Consider the following 22,918-nt stretch of genomic DNA (forward strand, 5'->3'; position numbering starts at 1 on the left):
CAGATACTGAGTATTGTATCAGCTCATCCCCAGAGGCATTATAATCAGGTAAGATAGATAGAATGAGAGTTATGATTCGTCGCAATGTAAACATGGATGATTCTACATTGATGGCACATAATTGTATATAGTCACGTGACATTGTCGATTTTAAAATGGACACATGGACACTTCATCCACTCATAATGGGCGGGCACAAGATGATTGCATAAAACTGAAATTTTATAATTTTATACAGACTCGTACTGTGCCTGTGCAAAATCTGTTTTTGTGTGCTTTTAGTAATTGTTGGTTTGCTGTGTTGAGTGCTCATTGTTACTATTGCACAACAACACAGTTGAGAACTGCTTTCGTCATCTGCCTCAGCTTGAGAGGGGGAGTGGCTATGGTAGAGCAGTGATGTGTGTTCTTTGACCTATATATTTAACCATATCTTTTGCATTACTTATCCAAACAGCATCAAACTTGGCACTGCACTTACTCGTGTACGTAGCAAGACACCTGTCGAGTTTGAAATCAGATATGCGAATAACACACACTGTAGACAGACAGATTTTCCTGGAATTTATAGATTTATAGATAGATATCGACACACCAAGGACTTGTTTTTTTCGCTTTTACTTATACCCACCCCAGTGTGAGTGGGTGACTGTGCGATTTCTTTAGGGAAACCACAGGAAAGTGTTTTTCTTTTTTTCCATGACTCACATCACGCTTTTTTTCCTGTGTGAAAAAGTGTGTATGGATTCGGGATGAAGGGCACTGGAGTGTATTTATTGGGATAGAGGTGCAGAGACTTGGGCTTCAGGGGCCCCTGAGTCCTTGGACCCCTTGGTCTGGTCTCATTCCTACGCCCTTGGTCATGTAGCAGCACTGTTACAAATATCAGCATTAACACTCAACTGATTCGTGGGGTTTAACGAGGTGTGAGCTTTAATGTGGAGAAGAAGTTGTGACCCTGGAGGAGGACTGAGCAAAGCTGAGCCGAGCTGAGCATCCACCGCAGCAACGAGCGTCACGTGACCACCCTGTCTGCTGCTGGCGATTGACGCGTGAGAGCAGGTAATAAAAACACCCTTGTTCTTTCCCTCTTTTCCACTGTAGCTTGTGTTATTGTGTGCGTTTAAACCGCGTACGTGTGTGCGCTGTCGTTGAATCGCTTGGCCGCTGACTTGGCAGCTGTGCTGACGCGCCGTTCTGAGGGATGTCTTTCGCTATTTTCCTGTTGTCTCTTGTTTCCCAATGAGCTATGTCGGAGTGGGATTGTGCTCCGCTGCGAGGCCTTTTCTTCACATCTGACACCGCTCCGTTGGTGCAGCTACTGTCTTCCTAAAAACTCAACTCACATGTTTACACACGGACTCAAGCGGTTGCTGGTTATCAACCCGGGCCAGATTTAGATAGCATTGTTAGCTCGCTTCATCCCCACTGCAGCGTTGCTTTACACAGCAGTGTGAGGATTAGCATGGAGGTGGCTAACTTCAGTTGGTGCTAGCGAGGACAAAGGGGAGCCGGGGTTTCCACCACACAAAGTCGGTCAGTGTTGTTGAAAACGACGGTGTCTGATAAATATAACTGTCCTTATAAATGCTAACACTTATTCCTATCTGGAGTTACAACTATTAAGTCGGCCAACATCACAGCTAACAGCTAATGTTAGCACTGATTCAAAAATAATCGCTTTATTATTAAAAGCAAACTGCGGTTACTAAACATCGTCGTTTACTGACATTTTGGAAGGTGCGTGTCTGTGTAATAGAGCCGTGATTCGCTCTTGTGTGTGTGTGTTCACAGTCACGGTGTTTGTTGTTGTTTGTGTCAGAGCTGGCGAGTCTCGCGTTTTTTAATGCCGTTTAAAAAGAAAAACATGGATACATAGTATGTATTGCAAAAGCAGCCTTTGTCGCATTTTCTCTGCTATAAAACGAATGAATGGGTGTCATGTTTTTAAACTGTTTTTGCTTTTAAAGCTACTCCATGTCTTTACATGAGTTAGCTTTGTTCCAGGCAGCAGCCAATGGCAGCAGAGCTTTCCTCCGCGTCAGTCAGCCTCTGTAGCTGGCTCGCTATTGTTCTCTGGCATTAAACAAACGGTTCAGTGGGGACAACTGGAGTTTACCTCACGTTCACTATTTTAAAAACAATATATAAAATGTTGCTCCACCTCAGCTTGTCATTTAACAGATACATACTGTATGATAATAATTAAAGTTGCTGTAAACTGCAAAAAGCTATGCAAAATCCACAGTGTGTACATTGTGGAACATTTTCCTTTCACTATGTTTATTTGACATCATCAAACTTAGGTAATAATAGGTCAACACATTTTAAATATTTCTGCAGTTTTATTGTCCACAAATTTTCAGGGTTTTTATATATTATTGTGCAAGGAAATAATGACATAAAAGTCCTCTCTGGGAATCAGTGGTGAAGTGAGCCCAGGTGCCAGTGCATCTCACGGTCACAGCTCCACAGTCCACACCGTCATCAGTGTCACCATGTCTGGGACTGAACTAAGTGGTAAACTTCAGAATGCCAGTCTCCTCTATCAATCTGACACAACAGCTTGTTAATGCATCGACAGTGAGTTTGATGATAAATGCTGATCTACTTTACATAAAAATGTAAAAGAATAGCACCCCATCCCCTGAATTTATTCACATTTCTCATAAAGTTTTCATGTCGTACGTTCCCTGACAGCAGCGCCTTTCCCGAGACGCCAGATGACCACGCTTTGCTGTGCTCGTACACAGCTGTGACGTCACTCTGGGAAATAAGATTTTTCTGGTCTTTTTCTGGCCTTTGGGAAACATAAGCATTTTAAAAAATGCAGTGTGTAAAGTTTCGTGATTTTTGTTGATGTGACGTGGCATTATTTGTATGCTGTGTCTTTCATCTGAAAGCAGGCTCTTTCTAGCAAAACTATTAGAAATGACTGAGGGGCTGTACAAATGAATACAAGTTCAGGAGAATCTGCTAATGTTTTAAAACCACACATGATGTCATAGTCCAACCTCACTTGCATTCGCTGTTGCTTAGCTTCATCATAGTCATCTTCCTCTACTTGTTGGAGATAGTTTGGTCTTTTCGCTTTATACGATAACATTCAGTTCAGTTCAGTTTATTGTCCCAAAAGGGAAAGTTGCCTTGCAGTCAGGTACACACAGATAGCACAAAGATAGGAAAGATATTCTTTCCTAGCTTTCTTCATTCTGTCTCTGTTTCTATGGTTGTATTAAAGGTCCCCTATTGTGCAAAATCAACTTTTTAATCTTTTAGTACTTATATTTGGGACTCAGGGGGCCATACCAGTCCCCAAAATGTGAAAAAACAAGACTCAGTCATGTTTTAGTGGTTCCACTTTGTGTAAGTATAGGCGATAAAACATGTGATGTATACACCTCCCGACCAAGTGACGACAGTGCGGACATTTCACCGTGAATGTTGGCACCCCGCCAGGCAGAGTAGTTCACAGCTCCACCGTAGCTCCCCCTTGTCCCTGTGAAATACGAGACTGCAGGCAAGGAGGAAGAGCGGAGCACAGCGGAGCAAAGTGTTTTACACAAACTTCTAGCCTCAGAGGATTTTTGTGTCCAGTGGATATATTTTATTTATGAAAAAAATGTTCACAAGCTTCACAAGCCCTTTGTTGTTGATCGTGTATGTAAATTCCTATGCTGGAGGGACACCTTGAACGCACCAGTTACGTGCCTGCAGTTAGCGAGTGGCATGTGTGGATCGGTGATATGAAGAGCACGCGTTTGAAAGCACTGCAGAAAGATGTAGATGTTGTCCTACATTTCTTCTCAACCAAAGGCTTCCTTTCTGTCGTGTTTCCAGTTCTCTCCTCGTGTTGTTGATCCACACACCCGTTGGAGCCGCAGTTACACTGGTGCGTTCAGGGTCTTTTTCTAGCATGGGAATTTACATATACGCCGCGTGGCGCATTAATCGTTTTTCTTGGATTTTTTTATGATCGCGAGGAGCCAAAATTGTGGTCACTCTATGCATTACGGTGAAACGCAGTAACAACGGTTAAACGGACATTACTATGGGGTATATGGAGCGGGGGTTGTGACGACGCTGCATGACAATAGGTGATAAGTGGTGACAGTATGGCTGTGGATAGTAAGTAATGCCCAATTTATACTTCTGCGTAAAGTGCTCTGCGTAGGTTACGCAGAGACTCTGCGTCGACGCAGAGACTGTCAAAGAGCCTCTGCGTAGTCTCCGACTGCACGAAATATTTTTTAAGTGTCCGTCACTCCGTCAAGGGACAACGGAGACGGCAAGAGCTGCGATTGGTCCTCAGGACAGGCCGAGCTAAGCTGGTCTGTGCCGGCTCACAGTGCGCACCCGACCGTCCACAGAGGCTGAGCTCATCCCCGCCGACAACGCCGCTGCCGAACTATAAATACGTAATATCTTAACACACACAGCACATGTTTAGACTCTAAATGGCCAATTTCTCGCCTCAAATGATCTTAAAACTGCGTTCCGTGACACAGAAAAGTGAGAAACGGCCACTGTTTCAACAACAACAGTCTTTCTCTCTTGACGCCATTGCTCACTGTAGCCAGAAGCACAACAACCTTGCGCAGCGACCCCTACTGTTCGGGTGGGAAATTGCAGCGCGTATCCGTCACCACGACGCAGAAGTATAAAGGCTCGAGTGGTCTACGTGGTGACGCAGACGGATAACGCATTACGCAGTCGGAGAAGTATAATGTGGCCTTTAGATCGACACTCCCCTGGAAGCAGTGGATGTGTATTTACCTGGGTCTCATTCACATGTAAATGATCAGGCACAAAACCGAGCGTTCTGAAAAAGGCTGTTTTGGCAAAGTTATTGAACTGCTATTGTGCTTTATCCTTATGATATTTTGACTAAAGCATGACACAGACATCTTCATTAGTTCACCAGGACCTAGTTTAACTTGGGTTAATAGGGTATAATATGGGACCTTTAATGTATACTGGTTCAAGTAAAGCGTAGTGCACATACTTTATGCTCAACGTCTTCTTCTACAGCGCCATGTTTGGCCCTGGCATATGTGTTGAGAGCCATTTAGTGTGGGGTTTGTGTGGATGTAGACATTTCTTAATGTGATGCCTTTTTAGCAGAAAACCTTTTAAGAATGAAAAAGAAAACATACGTTAACATACATCCTCACAGCCACAGTGCAATTGTTCACACCTGTTATTAAACTGCATCCAGCTCTTATATGATCAGATGTGGCTCACACACACACTGACGTCACGACTGTTTACTACAACAAAATTATGTTTTTAACGAGTTTAATTGTACAGATGTGGCCATCGTCTATTGGTGTGTGAGTGCACATGTGACGGAGAGGAAGAGAAAATGCTGCTGTACTGACAAACACAGAGAGAGTCACGTGGAGCTGCTACTGACACTGAACAATGTGTTTTTATGCAGTGTTGCAGGCTATTTGCAGTAAAGTACACATTGTACAGGGTTTCACTGTCAAACTCTGTGGAGACCTCAGCATTTTACTGCAAGTATGTGGGTGTGCCAACTGTGCATATATAATAGTTCTGCCAGAAACTACTCGAGGGGCTGTGGAATTCAGGGTGTGTAGTGTTTGTTCTGCTTCACACCCACTGTGGTCTGTGCTATTTGTAACAGGACACTGGGCTGCTCTCCTTCATTGACCTAGATTTTCAGCAAAGCCATTACATCACCAGGCCACCTGTATGTCTTATAGTCTATACACAGCGGCAGTATTTGTGATTGTAAAATAATGATAAGCAGTCAAACATGGGATGATATCGAAATTTCTTGCCATCATTATCCTGATTTATATTTGTCTGATTTCCAATATTATGCGATTGATAATCACGAAACACTGTTAAAACACAGATGGATCAAACCAGCGGGAGCGGAAAACACCGTTACAGCGCACACATTGAAAAGCGGAGCGTTAGCGTATTAATGTATAGAAAAAAATATCTGTTGGTTGTACAGCGGAGAATCCACAGATTCCAACAGTACCATTTTTATCACTCTATGACCAAGATTCACGGATCCAGCCCCAAAATAAGAGCAAAACAACAACTGACTTTCAAGAAATACAAGCAGAAATGTTGTCTTACCTTTGCTGTTTATCAAAACAAGTCATTTCCACTGGAAAACAAAACCACTTCTAATGAAGAACTACGCTTCCCAGCATGCTTTGGGGAATATTCCCGGTCTGATTGATCTTTCCAGAGCGACATTAGATCATTCTGATTAGAGAAGGGCAAATGTCCACACAAATGTGTCACACGCATTTATGTACTTTTGACTACACTACACTAATGAAGGGATTCTATGGGTTTGTAGGTTTAAAACGAGCTGTCAATCACCCAAATTGACCAAGGTAAGCCAGAGCTATGGCCCTGCGTAACTGAAGACGCTGCAGAGTCACAGAATTGTTATTAAGCAACGTACAGGGAGCATCCATATACAGCCAGTTTTCATACTTTTTTTTTTTTTCAAAACATGTAAATAAAATCAAATGGGTTTGAATAATTTAGTACCTCAGAAATCTCAAATGGCACAGATGGTGCCAAACTCTGCCAAACGAGAGAACACCTAGACACCTCTTTACTAAAACCTCATCATTTCATCAGACTTTACACAGTTCATGTTCACATGTTGTTACATGACCTCCATCCAGTTTTTAAGCTCCTACTGCATATTTTAAAGCTGGTATTTGCTTAAAAATTTAATATTTTTTTAGGCGAGAGAAAAATCCTTCATTTATGCTGTGTTCCATGTGCATTTACTCTGACAGTGGCATCTACAGTGAAACTTACACCTCTGGTGGAATCTCACAAGTCTTATCTTTATGATACCAAGATAATCCACATAGAGCATTTACGAGCAGGGACTCCTGCTTGAAAATGGGTCGGGGATGAAGAGGTTAAAACAGCTGTAAAACAACTAAGACATCACTTTCCCTTATGTTTTGTAGGTTTTTTTTTTTTTTAGATGTTAGAGGAAAATGTTGGAATCTTAACTGAACAATATTTTGCATAATCATGCCACAGCAAATGTTTTTTCAATGTGCAAAATAAATAAACAATAATATTGTATTCCTATTAAAATACAATACCATACCATACGTAAATAATGAGTAATAATATCCTGAGGTCCTGGACTGATCAGAAAGGCTTACCCTTGTGGCTCATCACAATAAATCACTAAGACTGTATACTAGACTGCATTTTTAAGTCACTCACATGACATATTTCAGATGCACAATTATGACATTAAAGTTGTGTTGATCTGAGGAGCAGTGGAAGTGGACTGTCGCTGAGTCTGGGTGTTATTTATGACGTAGAGCTTGTGATTGGAACATGTTGCTCTGTATTACTTTAATGGACACACTGCTGGTATTAATTATTTACTTTGTTTGTTGACTTACTGTGAAGGAAAACTGTTTGTATAATCTATGGATTCACTTATGTTTCCTCCGTATGTCTCTTTTTTTTTTGCAGATTTTTCTATTTTGTACATACAGAGTTTTGTATATACTGTATATGATGAGCTTGCTGGGCGGCGACAAGGCCCGGGGCCCTCGGGAAAAGGCACCACCGGCTGTCACTTACACATCACAACCACAGAAACAGATACAGGTGAGATGCCACAACCACATGATTATAAAAAAAATAGTGCTGGGCAATATATTGATATCTAATCTATATCGAGACATGAGACAAGATATTATCCTAGATTTTGGATATAAGCTCCTGCTCTGTGACTATTTTGTTATTGTCTATATTTTTAGTGAATGACATCTACACTACCTTTTACACACATACTCTTCTTTTTTTTCTGTTAACCAAAATCTAACATGTCGTCTGTGTCTCCAAGGCTACAGCAGAGCAGATCCGGCTAGCCCAGGTGATTTATGACAAGAATGATGCTGACTTTGAGGACAAAGTCAACCAGGTGAGGAACACTTTGGACTCCTTTATTTTTATGCTCCATGCTCGACGCGGAGCATATAGCGTTCGCACCGTTCCGTCCGTCCGGACTAAAATGAATACCTTCCTGTGTGTGTACGTCCTTCACATTTTGCAGGATTGTTTAGTGGGTGAATATCTCCAGGCGTTTTTTTCGTTTTGTTGTGCGGGGAAATGTGAGAAATGTGTAAACGGCACTTTACGAGCTTGTCAACACGATAACTTGACAAATATTCGACATATTGATGTCAAACTGGCACTGTCCATGCCTCTTACAAGTATCTTGGACAAGTTCAAATATGGGTGACCTTGACCTACTTTTCAAGGTCACAGCTGCACTTGAAACTTGAAAAATAGCCAAAAACTGGCACTTTTCAACCTTGTCAACGCGATAACTTGACAAATATTTATTGTATTGCTGCCAAACTGGCACTGTGGATGCCTCTTAGAGGTATCTTGAATAAGTTCGAAGATGGGTGACCTTGACGTACTTTCCAAGGTCACAGCTGTACTTGTAACTTGGAAAATAGCCAAAACCGGCACTTTTCAAGCTTGTCAACGCGATAACTTGACAAATATTTATTGTATTGCTGCCAAACTGGCACAGTGGATGCCTCTTACAAGTATCTTGAATAAGTTCGAAGATGGGTGACCTTGACGTACTTTCCAAGGTCACAGCTGCACTTGTAACTTGGAAAATAGCCAAAACCGGCACTTTTCAAGCTTGTCAACGCGATAACTTGACAAATATTTATTGTATTGCTGCCAAACTGGCACTATGGATGCCTCTTACAAGTATCTTGAACAAGTTCGAAGATCGGTGACCTTGACCTACTTTCCAAGGTCACAGCTGCACTTGAAACTTGGAAAATAGCCAAAAACCGGCACTTTTCAACCTTGTCAACGCGATAACTTGACACATATACGACATATTGATGCCAAACTGTCACCGTGGATGCCTCTTACAAGTATCTTGGACAAGTTCGGAGATGGGTGACCTTGACCTACTTTTCAAGCTCACAGCTGCACTTGGAACTTGTATTTGATTATTCACTTGATTATTAAAAGTCAATCAGTTATTGTAATGATTGCATTTAGAAAAACAAATCTTTCTGCTCCAGTGGCAGAAGGTCACAACAACAGCACACATTTAGTTAATGGACTTCATATTTTTTACAGAAGTGATGAAATTTATGAGGTTTTTTGAATGCATCTCATTAGCTGCTGCCTTTAGCTCATCGTGATGTGCCCTTCATTACTTTCACTAGCTCTCATGTGTCAGAGTTGGGAATATTCAATGAATACCACCATTGAATTTTCAAATAAGATTTTTTTATAGAAATGTCCAACCCTAATTGACAAAGTGTAGTGTCGCCTGTGAAACTCTGCTAAGTGTGAGGTGAACCATTCTGTCACAACCCTTTACTCCTAACTGGTGAAAAGGAGGTTACTCATCTCTAAAGTAACTAAAGAAGTAAAATCATCAATCATTAAAATATAACCCTGGTTAAAATGATCTGTCTGTTCACTAAAAGCCCTTGAGTTTTCTTTGATCTCTTATTGACATTTCAAATGTTATTGTGTGTATGACCTTTCCCAGCTGATGGAGGTGACTGGAAAGAACCAGGACGAGTGCATGGTAGCGCTCCATGACTGCAATGAGGATGTTAGCAGAGCCATCAACTTCCTCCTCGAGAGCACTTCAGACATGGTGAGCCAGAGTTTTTCCACTGAATTTCAGCTTTAAAATGCCATTTACTTGTGCTTTTAATTATTTCAATTTCAAACATTATCAATAAAATGCATTGACTTGACTGGCAGATCACAGTTTCTGTTTATTGTATCCAGTCTGAAACAGAGCCCAATACTGTTTTATATTAAGCCTGGCTGAGTTTTCCTGACACCGAGCATGTTACAACATATTTCCTGATTATAAGTACTTACATTGTAAATATGTTATAAAACCTACACATTGCTTTTAAATTCAAAGCCCAGCCAATATGGTGGAACCAAAAACTGATTATCATTTTAGAATAAACTATTTGTTCTGCAACTGTGAGCAGAGCAGGGTGTTGCACACCACTAACAGGGACTAACATCTGACATGTCAGCTGATCTTCTGCTGCCAGCAGGGAACAAACTCCAGGGTTTCCCCCAGTGTATTATAAGCCTGGCGGGCCACCAGGCTTAGCATTGCTTGTTTATTTATTTTAAATAGATTTTTTTATACACCACAGATTTTTCTATACCTGGGAACGAGGGCGCATGCGCCCCCATGTAATCGGCGCAGTGTAATGCTTGTCCAGGTGCCGATTGAAACCCAAGTCATACTATCAAGTGCGTCATTATTACGGTTACATTTTTCTTGTCAATAAAGATGTTATATTTAGGGATGCACCGATAATTCGCCGGTCGAAACACAGCGAGTACACTGTGGAACAGCAACTATATAACGCTGGAAAGTTTCTTTGCACAAAAGCGAAACTTGGATGCATACGGAGCAGATTATGAACTCCCCGCGATATTCACTTCACACCAGAGAACATTCTGTCTCTTTCAGCAGTTAACTAAGGACATCAGCTCATCTGGTGCATCTGTTATTCCCTTAATTACAGCGCTAAAGCGTCTTTTACATAAATATTGAGACCACGGAGTAAAAACAATGAAAGGTGTGCTCTGCTTTTCAGAGTCTGTCACCACGTTTTACAAAGATCTACTCGTATAACCTGCACTTTATCGCCACTGTACTCCATCCTCGTCATAAAGATCATTATTTTTGTGTGGAGATAAAACACGTAGAGAAATGATCCAGTCTGCTTTGGAAGAGACCGCTTGGAGACGCAGAAGCGCAGAGCGCAGGAGCGACCAACGGCGCAGGAGAGGGAGTAGGGAACAGCGCAGGGGCGGTGTGCATAAATAAAATGGCCGTTTGTCTGCAGCAGATGAGGGGGCACTGCCACTTTTGCTATTTATGTTGCTTTATTTTACTTTTAAATGTGACCATTGCATGGCTTGTTTTAAGATTCACTGGCTGATTACTTAATTAGTGTTTAAGTAAAAAAAAGATATTATTTATTTAATTTCAAGAGTGTCTTTTTGTAAGACTTTATAGGTGGTGTAAAAGTATTGTTAATAAATGTCTTACAATAACTCATAATGGTCATAATTTAAAATTTCCTGCAAACTTTGAATTATTTTTTACAAAAACGCTGTGGGCCGCCGGTGGGCTGCCCGAAAGGTCGTACCACCGGGCTTAGCAGGTTTTTTGGGGGAAACCCTGAACCCACATCAGCTGACATAGCCCAAGAAAGACCCGGGGGCATAAATGATGGATTATTATCTATGAGTAAGACTAAAAAAACAGAAAGGCAATGAAGGAAAAAAAGTGGGGATGTGAGTCAAAGGAGTTCTGTGAACTTTGCTGTTTTACAATGTTAATAATATTAATGTAAACTAACTGTCAAACTTCAAACATGTAGAGGAGCAATGATCACCTGCTTTGGTCCTGCTTGGCATGTGTACAAGCTTGTCCTCTGCCCTTTATACCCTGTAGTGGGGACCAAATCAGCTGAATGATGCATTGAAGTAAGACACCTTTTTGGGACAGAACCAATGCTAGTTTAGGAGCAGGTGCAGTTACTCACAAGTGAATGGGCAAACCATTGAAGTTGGGGCTGAGGAGGTGTTATGCTAACTATGGTTCTGTGCGCCATTCAGCCATATTTTTTTAGACGCGCCTAAATAATGGTGTTTTCCATCATTTCTAATCCACAATATTTGTCACATGTTCTCTGTCTCTACCTTCTAACATATATAATGTGTGAATAGGAGAATCTCTGCTTCTGCTTTTCACAGTATTTAAGGTTATAGATAGATAGATAGATAGATAGATAGATAGATAGATAGATAGATAGATAGATAGATAGATAGATAGATAGATAGATAGATAGATAGATAGATAGATAGATAGATAGATAGATAGATAGATACTTTATTCATCTCACAGAGAAATCCACATGTGAGTGTAGAGTACTTTACAGACATTTTATGTTTGGATCACAATTCAGTTTCAGTTTATTCACACATTAGGATAAAAATACAGACATATACTAATGAATGGAGACATGTCAGATGGGACCACTATCAACAACAGACAATAACGAAAACACACATAGATAGTTATGATTATTATTATTATTCATTTCATTTCTATAGTGCTTTTCTATTTTATGTAATAACAACAACAACCCACAACTAATAACAAATCCTAACCTAAAACAAAACAATTGCCTAATGCCCCAAAGACAATTATTTGATCAGTCTAGGCATCAAGACAGAAACAATGTACATGAAGTTTTCTCTAAATCATAAGAACATTACGTAATGTTAGTTAGTTAATAAGCTAATAAGGTATTGGCTCCAGGCATTCAGGCTGATCACTTTGAATATATTTGCTGCTTTTAATTTCTTTGTAAACAGATCCACTCTCAGACATTTTTATTGTTATCCATTTCATTGCAATCTTTTGGACCTTTGCAAGCTACACTAAAACATTAAAATGTACGCCATTATCCCTTTATTAGATGCTGTTTTCTAGTCCTACATGTCATCAGATCAGAAATAAGATTTTAAGCGTCTATATCTAGCTTGATATTTTTGGGGGGCAGATTTGACAGCTGAAAAAACACAAGATCTTTTTTTCCAAAGCTGATTCAAACCACTAACGGATGTGGTTTCGAATGTGATCCTGATCTTTCACAGCTCCATTTCAATCTTCGGTCGCTCAGATAGGATTTCAAAGTGTCTTCCCCAGACATCCACTCTAGTCAATGTGTTGGCTTCCACCGACTGTGTGCGTACCTGCTCAGTGTGTTGCTCCCACAGAAAATATGCAAGTGTTCTATTATTGCTTGATGATGGAACACAATTCATTAAGTATTGAATTGCTATTAAGAGTAATAGCCCCGTTGTTGACATCGTATTTACCCACATGCAGTGGAGTCCCAGACTTCTGCATCACTTGAAGCGTGACTTGAATGATGATGACAATGATGTAGATCTGGAGATGGAAGTTATTTGGTGGCGTGAAGACAATAGTTTAAAGTTCCCACTTGTTTTTATCGTCAAAAACCTCCTAGTTGCTGTAAATGAGCCGATCCAAATATCTCCTCACTGAAGCTCTCGTCAGCCGCGCTTTCAGACTGAAATCTCACCACCAGAAGACGGACTGTGTTGTGATTGGCCAGCCAACTCGAGCTTTCTCAACTGTCTTGTGATTGGCCAATACCTGGAACTGACGTAATTAGCACACCCGCTCTCAGAAGCACAGCTCCCCCCTCTGGAACGGTGGATGCACTTCTACTCATTATCAAAACATTGATTTAACAATGTTTAAAAATAGCTTCTTCACGACTCCCCGCCGCAGTCCATTTTATGACTTTGACCCGGAGTCAGACCCAGAGTCAGACGATACTGTCGCTCGTGAAACACCTCCAAAACGGACGTTATTCTTCTTCTGCGGTTCAATGTACGCAACCGGATGTGCCCGGACTAGTGCCCGGAGCAGGAGGATCTGCTGTTCAGGAGACGAGATCCTTATTTTCATATTTTATTTATTATTATTTTTATTTTTATTTATTTATTATTCATATTATTTGCTTTTTCAGACTGCTTGCAGAGCAATAAAACCAGCGTTCTCAGGGGTGACTGAACTATTCGTTTTGAAACTTTAGGGCTTCATAAACGAGGTAATGCCACAGATACACTTCAAAAACTTACGGACTATGGGAGCTTTAAAAATCAGAAGGAAGTTTGTGCTGCATCTCCACATTTAGGACAGAAATGGGCACATACTTGTTTATTTTGTTTCGACTAGTTTTTCTGGGCATGGACTGTAATTATAGAAATCCATGTGGGAAACTAGATTAGGTGGACACATGCTGATCGGATCTCTTGCAAAGCAGTATATAACATGAAGAGTTGAGGGAGATTAGATTCTGATGGTATATGCTTATAAATCTGATTTGGTCGGCAGTCTAAACAAGGCTTAAGAGTAAATGGGAATGAGATCACAGAGTGTGTTATTGAGCCTGTTAACAACACCATCGATTATACACTCATCATGAAAAAATGTTCAGTAAGTGTCAGAAGTCTGTAAATGACTTGTTTCGGGATCATTTGGAATGAAATGTTGTCCCTTGCCTGCTCTGGGTCATGTTTGCCTGAGGCACTTATAGCTTGAAGGCACACTATTGTCTATTACATCTTTCCCTCCTCTGCTCTGTGGGTGCGTTGAGTCAAACAGGCAACCAACTGTCTGCCAAACACACAGGTTTTGTTCTGCCTGTGTGTTTTGATGGTGACTATCGCGACATTTCTGAAGAATACCAGCTGACACAGATGGCAAGTAGAGGCTGGAGGTCAGGGGCCTCATTTATGAATCTTACGCACGCAAATGTTGGGATTTCTAAAACACAAACTTGATGTGAACGTGCGGTCCTTTACAGAAACTCCGACCCCTGCATATGCACATTTATTGGAGAGAGGAGAAAACTGCGACGATGGAACAAGGATTTATAACCAGAAACTGTTTAAAATGACACCACTATGTAAAAATAATAATGATTTAAATTTTTCTGCCAGCTGGAAATTTCCACTGCAATGAGAAACACTAATGTATGCTTTGACTTCATAAACCCAGAATCTTGTTTTACCTTATGTCTGTACTTTTTTTTCATCACTGTTATTCCTCTGCGTTTAGACTTCATGGGAAACAGTGGGGAAGAAAAAGCCACTGGTAAAGGAGGGTCCATCCGAGAGCAAAGAGAACAAGGAGAACAGGGAGAAGAAAGGCGAGAGGGAGGTGAGCAAAGGCCGCGCAGCTACCAACCGCAAGGGCAAGGGAGGCACACGCAACCGACAGGGTAGGGAGGACGATACACTTTACATCAGTGCATATCACTTGTGATACTGAAAGCTGCCATGATACATATAGGAATCTAGTCACACAAATGTGTGTGTTCACTCACAGCACGTCCAGAAGAGAATGGTGTGGAGGTGACACTGGTGGACAGAAGTTCAGATCGAGGTCGCAGGGTCAAAGGTGGCAGAGGTCAGTAGATGCACTTTAAAATACTGTCAGCAAGTCAAACACTTGTTTGTGTCTTATTGACTTTTGTATGGACGGTTTGCAGGAGCTGGAGGCAGAGGCAGAGCACCAGCAGGGAAACGCTTCTCTGCCCAGGGCATGGGGTATGACAACAAGAAAACTCACACAGGCACACACTGACACACACAGACACTCACACACAGTCACATACGCACACACAGACACACACAGACACACACATACACTCACACACAGTCACATACGCACACACAGATGCACACAGTCAGACACTCACACACAGTCACATACGCACGCACAGACGCACACAGTCACACACAGTCGCACACGGACACACACATACACTCACATACGCACGCACAGACGCACACAGTCAGACACTCACACACAGTCACATACGCACGCACACAGTCACACACAGTCGCACACAGTCACACACAGACACACACAGACACTCACACACAGTCACATACGCACGCACAGACAGACACAGACATACACTCACACACAGTCACATACGCACGCACACATACACTCACACACAGTCACATACGCATGCACAGACGCACACAGTCGCACACACAATCATACACAGACGCACACAGTCAGACACTCGCACACAGTCACACACAGACACACACACACAGTCACATATGCACGCACACAGTCGCACACAGTCACACACAGACACACACAGTCTCACACACAGTCTCAGTCACACACAGACGCACACAGTCACACACACACAGACACACACAGTCACTCACAGTTAGTCACACACAGTCACACACAGACACACACAGTCAGTCACACACAGACACACAGTCACAGTCAGTCACAGTCAGACACACACAGACACACACAGTCACACACAGACACACACAGACACACACAGACACACAGTCACAGTCAGTCACACACAGACACACACAGTCACACACAGACACACACAGACACACAGTCACAGTCAGTAACAGTCAGACACACACAGTCAGACACACACAGTCACACACAGCCACAGTCAGTCACACACAGTCACACACAGACACACAGTCACACACTCAGTGGTTGAACTGGTATAATAAGGTTGGGAATATCCAGTGAAGTCAATTCAATCTGGATTGCTTTAAGAAGCCGGCATTTTGCATCATAATGGATGAGAATTCTTCTTTGAAAACATTGCATTAAATATGAAGGAGCATTAGGGCCATACTGAAGAAAACGTTACAAAATGACAAGACTGAAGTGGTAATATTATGAGAATAAAGTTGTAATATTATTTAATTAAATTAAGTAAAATCATCAGGATCAACAGTAAAATGATTGAATATTCTAATGAAATGAAGCAGAGAGATGCGTTTCTGTGACATTTTTCTCTATCTCCTCCCCCAGCTCATTTGTGGTGGAAAATAAATCTGAGATTTAAACAGTGTTTATTTCTCTGCTCGGCCTGTGTTATAAGGCATGATTATTATGATTATTAAATTATCTGCAGTGATTCTTATTTGTTCAAGAAAGAATAATTATGCATCTAAGAATCTAGTTTTTTGCCACTCCTAATTAATCTGCAGTGAAAGCTCGAAAAAGATAATTTTGTTTTCTGAATGTGACAATGTGGGATGCATTTTTTTTCTTAAATGTATTTTCTTAGTCTTGTATAAAACCAGACTGTTTATTAAGGACATCTGCTCAACTTTGATTCAACCATTTATCGTATATTTTCTTCAGGACTTTCAATCCTGCGGACTATACCTCAGAGGCTGGAACAGGGAGCACACAAACTGAGGCTTGGGACACAGCGGCCAACAACAGTACAGATGGGACAGGTGAGCTCTAGCATGACTTATGATAAGATGTACGTTCATTGATGCCCCATTGGAGACATTCACATTGATATCGCAGCACGTTAGCAGCAATAATTATTAATAAAAAATCATTAGTTAATTTACTTATTTTTGTGTAGGTAATATGTTGTGAAATATGTCTAAACTTAAATAAACTACATATACAGGTAGTTATGTCTTGTTGTATTTGTTTGTCCTGTTATTGACGTCATGCTGTCATCGCATGGCAGTTTGGCTGATTAAAAGCCCCCAGATGCAGCGGACAGAGGTGGAAAAAGTACAAAAATATTGTACTCAAGTAAAAGTACCAATACTTTTGATGAAATATTACTCAAGTAGAAGTAAAAAGTAGTTCATTTGAAATGTACTTTAAGTAAAAGTTTCTTAGTTACTTTGCGTGGGGTGTGATGGTAGTAGAAATATGACAAGGTCAGAAATCTAAACTAAAACTATTGGAGCTCACGCGCCCCGGCGCGACACAAGATATTACGTCACTTTTGGCCACGCCCTCTATGTTCACGCACCAGTGCTGGTGATAATCACATCATCATTCGTCTGGTTCTGGTGTATATTTTCCCCCTGTAGGTCTTCATTGTGCTGAATTTTTATTTTTACTCAGTAACGGATAGGATTTATAAAGTAACTAAGTACAATACTTGAGTGAATATGTACTCAAGTAAAATACAAAATCCTGATTTTAAATTGTACTTTAAAAAATACAAAATACACAAAAAAAAGTATTCAATACAGCAACTTGAGTAAATGTATTTCGTTACTTTCCACCTCTGGCAGCCATGCAATGCACCCCAGATGCGCGATGCAAATACTATTCGATTATATCCAAATATCTGAGTTTTGTAAGAGGGAATATTCTAATTTTTGAACAATTTGACAGCCCTAGTAAGCATGTCTTGGAATATCGAGAATGCATGAAGTTAAGTCAGCACCCTTCACATCAGCAGGTAACACAGGGAATTTTTATAAAAGATATTGATTTGCAGAGTCAAAGTTCTGTATTTTGACTGCAATTGTCTTTGCATTTCGATTCCTCGCTTCATTAGAATCATGAGTAGCTCTTCTTTGTAAACAGCATCATTTTCTGGGGCCATGTGAACCTGTACTAGTGTGGAGTTATTCTACAGTATTCATGACAGTAAAATAGACAACCCTAAATTAATCTACTGCAGTAATTATGTTCTCAACCAGTAGAAAATACTGTGAACACCTGATTATGCACGAAAAAAAAATACACTCAGATACCGTGAAACCGTTCGAATTTTGAAAAATACCGTGATATATATTTTTGGTCATACCGCCCAGCCCTAATGTCCCCCTTGTCTCTCTAACAACACTGTCTTCATTTTATTTGTAAGAAAGTTATTTCTTGCTTTGAATATTATTTGCGCTGTTTCGAACTAAATCAGATCTGGACATTTTAGAGCTTGTTATTTGTTAATCTGATGATTGATTGAATGATTCGTGCTTTCAAACATATGTGTTTCCAACAGATTTTGTGGTTTAAGATCACGCCAATGAATACTCTTTCTATTTGTGTTTTATGTCTGTGTGGGTTTCTGAACTCCTGACTAAAATGTAGGGCTTGAATATAATGTTACCATTGTTTATCTGTATGTGAATTGACATAGTGATTGTCTTGTAGTTGCCTGGAGGAGTACCTTGGAAGACTGGGCAGCTGAGGACTGGAATGAGGATGTTAGTGTGAGTTAACCTTAAGGCTCTAACTGTTTCCTGCAGAAGTCTTTGGAAAGTCTTTTATGTAAGAGCTCCGTCTCTTGTGTATGCAGCTCTCTGAGACTAAAGTTTTCACCTCCTCGTGTGCACCTGCTGCTGAGAACCACCTCACACCCAGGCAAAGGTATTTGACTGCCTTATTTTGAATATACATATCCCCCCGAGACCTGTACCACCAAGCAAGCACAGCAAACCTAGGACATGTTAGTGTGGAAATGTGTAATCCTTAAACGAGACATCAGAGACATAAATGAAGACAGTTACTGTATACAGTATGATATGAGAAGGAAAATTGCCGTCTGCTGATACTATAATAAACCTTTGTGCTGTAAGTGTAGGCAGTAGATGTGAATGTGTGAATCTTTTTTCATCATGAATAACTGATTCACGTCCACGTTCCTCCTTATGCTGTTCTGAGCTGCACTGACAGAATGAGAGTCGGCACATTCAGGACGACTGTGGAAATAAAAAAGAAGACTAATATTTATTTTTTATATGTAAGTGTAATAAACCATCCTGTCCAGATTTTTACCAGCTGCTTCCTACAGCTCAATAAACTACCCTCTGGGAAGGGTGACCAGAACAAGTACGACGGACAACTCCACTGTATTTAAGAGGTTTTATTCTTAACACCACTTAATACACTACTTAATAGGTTGTAAACCGACAAAGCGTACAGGTTCTGATGATCAGTTACAGACCAAAGACAGGAAAATAAAGACAAAGCTTTGATGACAACTGCGCTTTGATTACGCACTGCACATGCTCCATACCTCCATACATACTCTCTAGGGATGCAACGGTATTCTGTATTTTACCGAACCGGTACACCCTGTTCTGTTCAATACGCAACGGCAAACAACGGTATTTCGGTAAGTTTCAGTCTGTCAAAATGTATTAAAGAGCCCATATTATACCCTATTACCCCAAGTTAAACTAGTTCCCGATGCCCTAATGAACATGTCTGTGTCATGCTTTAGTCAAAATATCATAAGGATAAAGCACAATAGCAGTTCAATAACCCTGCCAAAACAGCCCTTTTCAGAATGCTCGGTTTTGTGCCTGGTCATTTACATGTGAATGAGACCCAGGTAAACACACACCCACTGCTTCCAGGGGAGTGTCGATCTAACTTACTATCCACAGCCATACTGTCGCCACTTATCACCTATTGTCATGCACCGTCGACACAACCCCATAGTAATGTCCGTCTACCCGTTGTTACTGCGTTTCACCGTAAAGCATAGAGTGACCACGATTTTGGCTTCTCGCGATCATAAAAACATTAGAATCGAAGAAAAGCGATTAATGCGCCGCGCGGCGCGTATGTAAATTCCTATGCTAGAAAAAGACCTTAAATGCACCAGTGTTACTGCGGCTGAAAGTGACGTGTGTGGATCAATAATATGAGGAGAGAACGTGGAAACGCGACAGAAAGGTAGCCTTTGGTTGAGAAGAAATGTAGGACAACATCTACATCTTTCTGCAGTGCTTTCAAACGCGTGCTCTTCATATAATTGATCCACACATGTCACTCGCTAACTGCAGGCACGTAACTGGTGCGTTCAAGGTGTTTTTCTAGCATAGGAATTTACATACACGATCAACAACAAAGGGCTTGTGAAGCTTGTGAACATTTTTTTCATAAATAAAATATATCCACTGGACACACAAATCCTCTGAGGCTGGAAGTTTGTGTAAAACACTGTGCTCCGCTGTGCAGCCACTCTTCCTCCCTCGCCTGCACTCTCGTATTTCACAGGGACAAAGAGGAGCTACGGTGGAGCTGTGAAGTACTCTGCCTGGCGGGGTGCCAACATTCACGGTGAAATGCTTGCTATGTCGTCATTCCGAGGGAGGTTTAAACATTGCGTGTTTTATCACCTATACTTACACTGAGTCTTGTTTTTTTCACATTTTGGGGACTGGTATGGCCCCCTGAGTCCCAAATATCAGTACTAAAATGATTAAAAAGCCGATTTTGCACAATATGGGCCCCTTAAAATACACAATGCTGTGTGATTAGATCACTCCGGAGCAGAGACATGAGTGCAGCTGCTCTGCTCAATCAGAGCGAGTGATCGGGACTCTGAAAAAAGGAAGTTTGACACCGTCTTAGTATAAGTCCGCTGTGTGAGATCATTGAGGATTCAGCGTAGACTACGATGAGAATGAGAAAATGAATGTCAACAAACAAACCACGGTGTGCAAGCATCTGTTATGCAGCGCAGTGAGGTTGGTTTGAAGTTGGCTTTTGGACAGACACTAGCTCTACAGCGCCACCCAGAGCAAGCTTCATCACCGGTCTCTTTCACTTCGAGCAGCATGGTGTATTTGTAGTTGTAATTTCTGTGAGTGGGTTAAAATTGTGTTTATTTTTGTTGGATAGCACTAAACTTTATTTATTTTTAATTTTTGTGGTTTCTTATTTGCTGTTTCATTTGATCTGATAGTGCACTATTGTTTAAATAAAGTTTGTGGTTTGATTATTCCTGTGCTTTTAATTATTTTTACAATGTAATATTGCCTTTGCTAGTCTGAGCAGTTTTATATTAAGATATCGAAACCGTACCGTTACAGTGGCCCCAAAACCGTGATACATACCGAAACCGTGGAGAAACTGTACCGTTGCATCCCTAATACTCCCTCATCATATCATTTTCATCTTTATTGAACTTGGCTGTCAGTGTCATGGTCCTGTGGGATGATGACTCTGATGTGATTGCTCAGTAGTTAACCAAGGGTTTGATTAGTTATCTTGAACTTAACCTGCTCTGGAGCTGAATGTGTGTGTTCACAATGGCTGCGTGTCTACTGCGAGTCTTGTTCATCTCCCCACGCCAATATGATGATGACTTTTTCTGATTTATTTATCTCTGATGGAAAACGTGATTTGTCATTGAAGTAGTTTTCATGTATTCACATTCAGCCTAGACACTTTTGCCATGTTTCCATCATGGCACAGTATGGTTTGAAATGGTAAAGCACTGGGTCAGGCTTGCATTTCAGTTGCAAGTCAGTTTTATTGATATAGCCCAACATCACAAACACAATTTGCCTCAACTTCCATGTTAAGCTAACCCTAACCCTGAGGCAATATTTACACCGGTTGCTAGGGTGTGAGATTTTTCTGTCGCCCAATCAGCTGACTCTCGTGGGTGGAACCACCCTAGACTGTACCATACCATTTTACACCAAGAGAAGGGTACCAAAGAATGGAATGGTTGGTGATGGTCATTTTGGTACTATAACTAATGGAAACATAAAGAAATACGTACCGTATTGTATCGAACCAAATCATTCCACTCATGCTGGAATACCAACATTATTGTCAATAGATCTTCTCTCTGTCTATCTTTGCAGAGAACAAAAATCACAATTGGCAAAACACCTGAGCTCAAAAATCACGCACAAGTGAGATTTGAGCTGCACTGACAGAAGAATAGTACGTAGTAAGTTGCATGTGTGGTGTACACGTGATGCAGCCTTAGAGGTTCAGCTACTGTGTTGATTTGTAGGATTCAAGATATAAGGTTAAAATAAGTTATAGGAATGCTCTGCTTTGTAATGCAGGCCCTTTTCCTTTTGTTGCAGTCTGTGCATTCAAGGAAAAATTGCTCAGTTTAAGATGGTATCTTTGTCATAGTTTTGTCTATAATCTATAAATAGATTGCTCTTCAGCACGTTTTAATGGTTTTACTGACTCTACCTGTTTTAGTCTGGACCTTGCCTCACTGCTCCAGAAGCCAGTGGTTGGAGGAAGAGAACCACCTTCTTCTCCCTCCACTCAGAGTCTGGTCTTCACCAACTCCCAGCACCACCACCACCAGCCGCCCACAAGCCGCAACACCACCAGTGGCACCAGCTATGCACATGCTGCTCTGGTAACAATATTCAATGTCACAGTAATGGAGTGATATAGAGTTTCATCACATATAGCATTAAAATCACTTCCAATAAATGAACAATGGGGATGTTCTATTATTGCAGAGGCCTCAAACATTTATTTATTATTTCCAACATTATTTGTGGATTGTATTGTGAACTACAGTATATATCAATTTTATTTAGAAATTCAGTGAAATATTGTCACTCACAAATATTGTTATTGCAATATTGTGATGGAAAATCATGGCATCGTTTTCTCACATTCCACACGCCTATCCGTATTATTCTGCATTATGTCCGAGTGATTTTATTTTGAAGTGCCACAAGGGGAGCC

The 22,918-nt window shown here is 40.9% G+C and overlaps 1 protein-coding gene across 2 annotated transcripts in view; it reads left to right on the forward strand.

Annotated features, from left to right (window-relative positions):
- The first annotated feature begins 942 nt into the window (after positions 1–942).
- ubap2a (ubiquitin associated protein 2a) overlaps positions 943–22,918 on the forward strand; it is a 35,414-nt gene continuing 13,438 nt past the window's right edge. Inside the window, exons 1-11 of one of the 2 annotated variants that reach the window (XM_083906432.1) lie at positions 943–1,062; positions 7,507–7,644; positions 7,883–7,960; positions 9,575–9,685; positions 14,735–14,897; positions 15,005–15,085; positions 15,168–15,225; positions 16,829–16,926; positions 18,605–18,663; positions 18,750–18,820; positions 22,415–22,580. In XM_083906432.1, the coding sequence (XP_083762558.1) occupies positions 7,549–7,644; positions 7,883–7,960; positions 9,575–9,685; positions 14,735–14,897; positions 15,005–15,085; positions 15,168–15,225; positions 16,829–16,926; positions 18,605–18,663; positions 18,750–18,820; positions 22,415–22,580 (981 nt within the window). In that variant the 5' untranslated portion in view covers positions 943–1,062; positions 7,507–7,548. Of the gene's footprint in view, positions 1,063–7,506; positions 7,645–7,882; positions 7,961–9,574; positions 9,686–14,734; positions 14,898–15,004; positions 15,086–15,167; positions 15,226–16,828; positions 16,927–18,604; positions 18,664–18,749; positions 18,821–22,414; positions 22,581–22,918 lie in introns of those variants that run through there. The other variant, XM_083906433.1, reaches the window with a different exon arrangement.

This window comes from Microchirus variegatus (assembly GCF_963457635.1).
Source record: "Microchirus variegatus genome assembly, chromosome: 19".
Lineage (NCBI taxonomy): Eukaryota > Metazoa > Chordata > Actinopteri > Pleuronectiformes > Soleidae > Microchirus > Microchirus variegatus.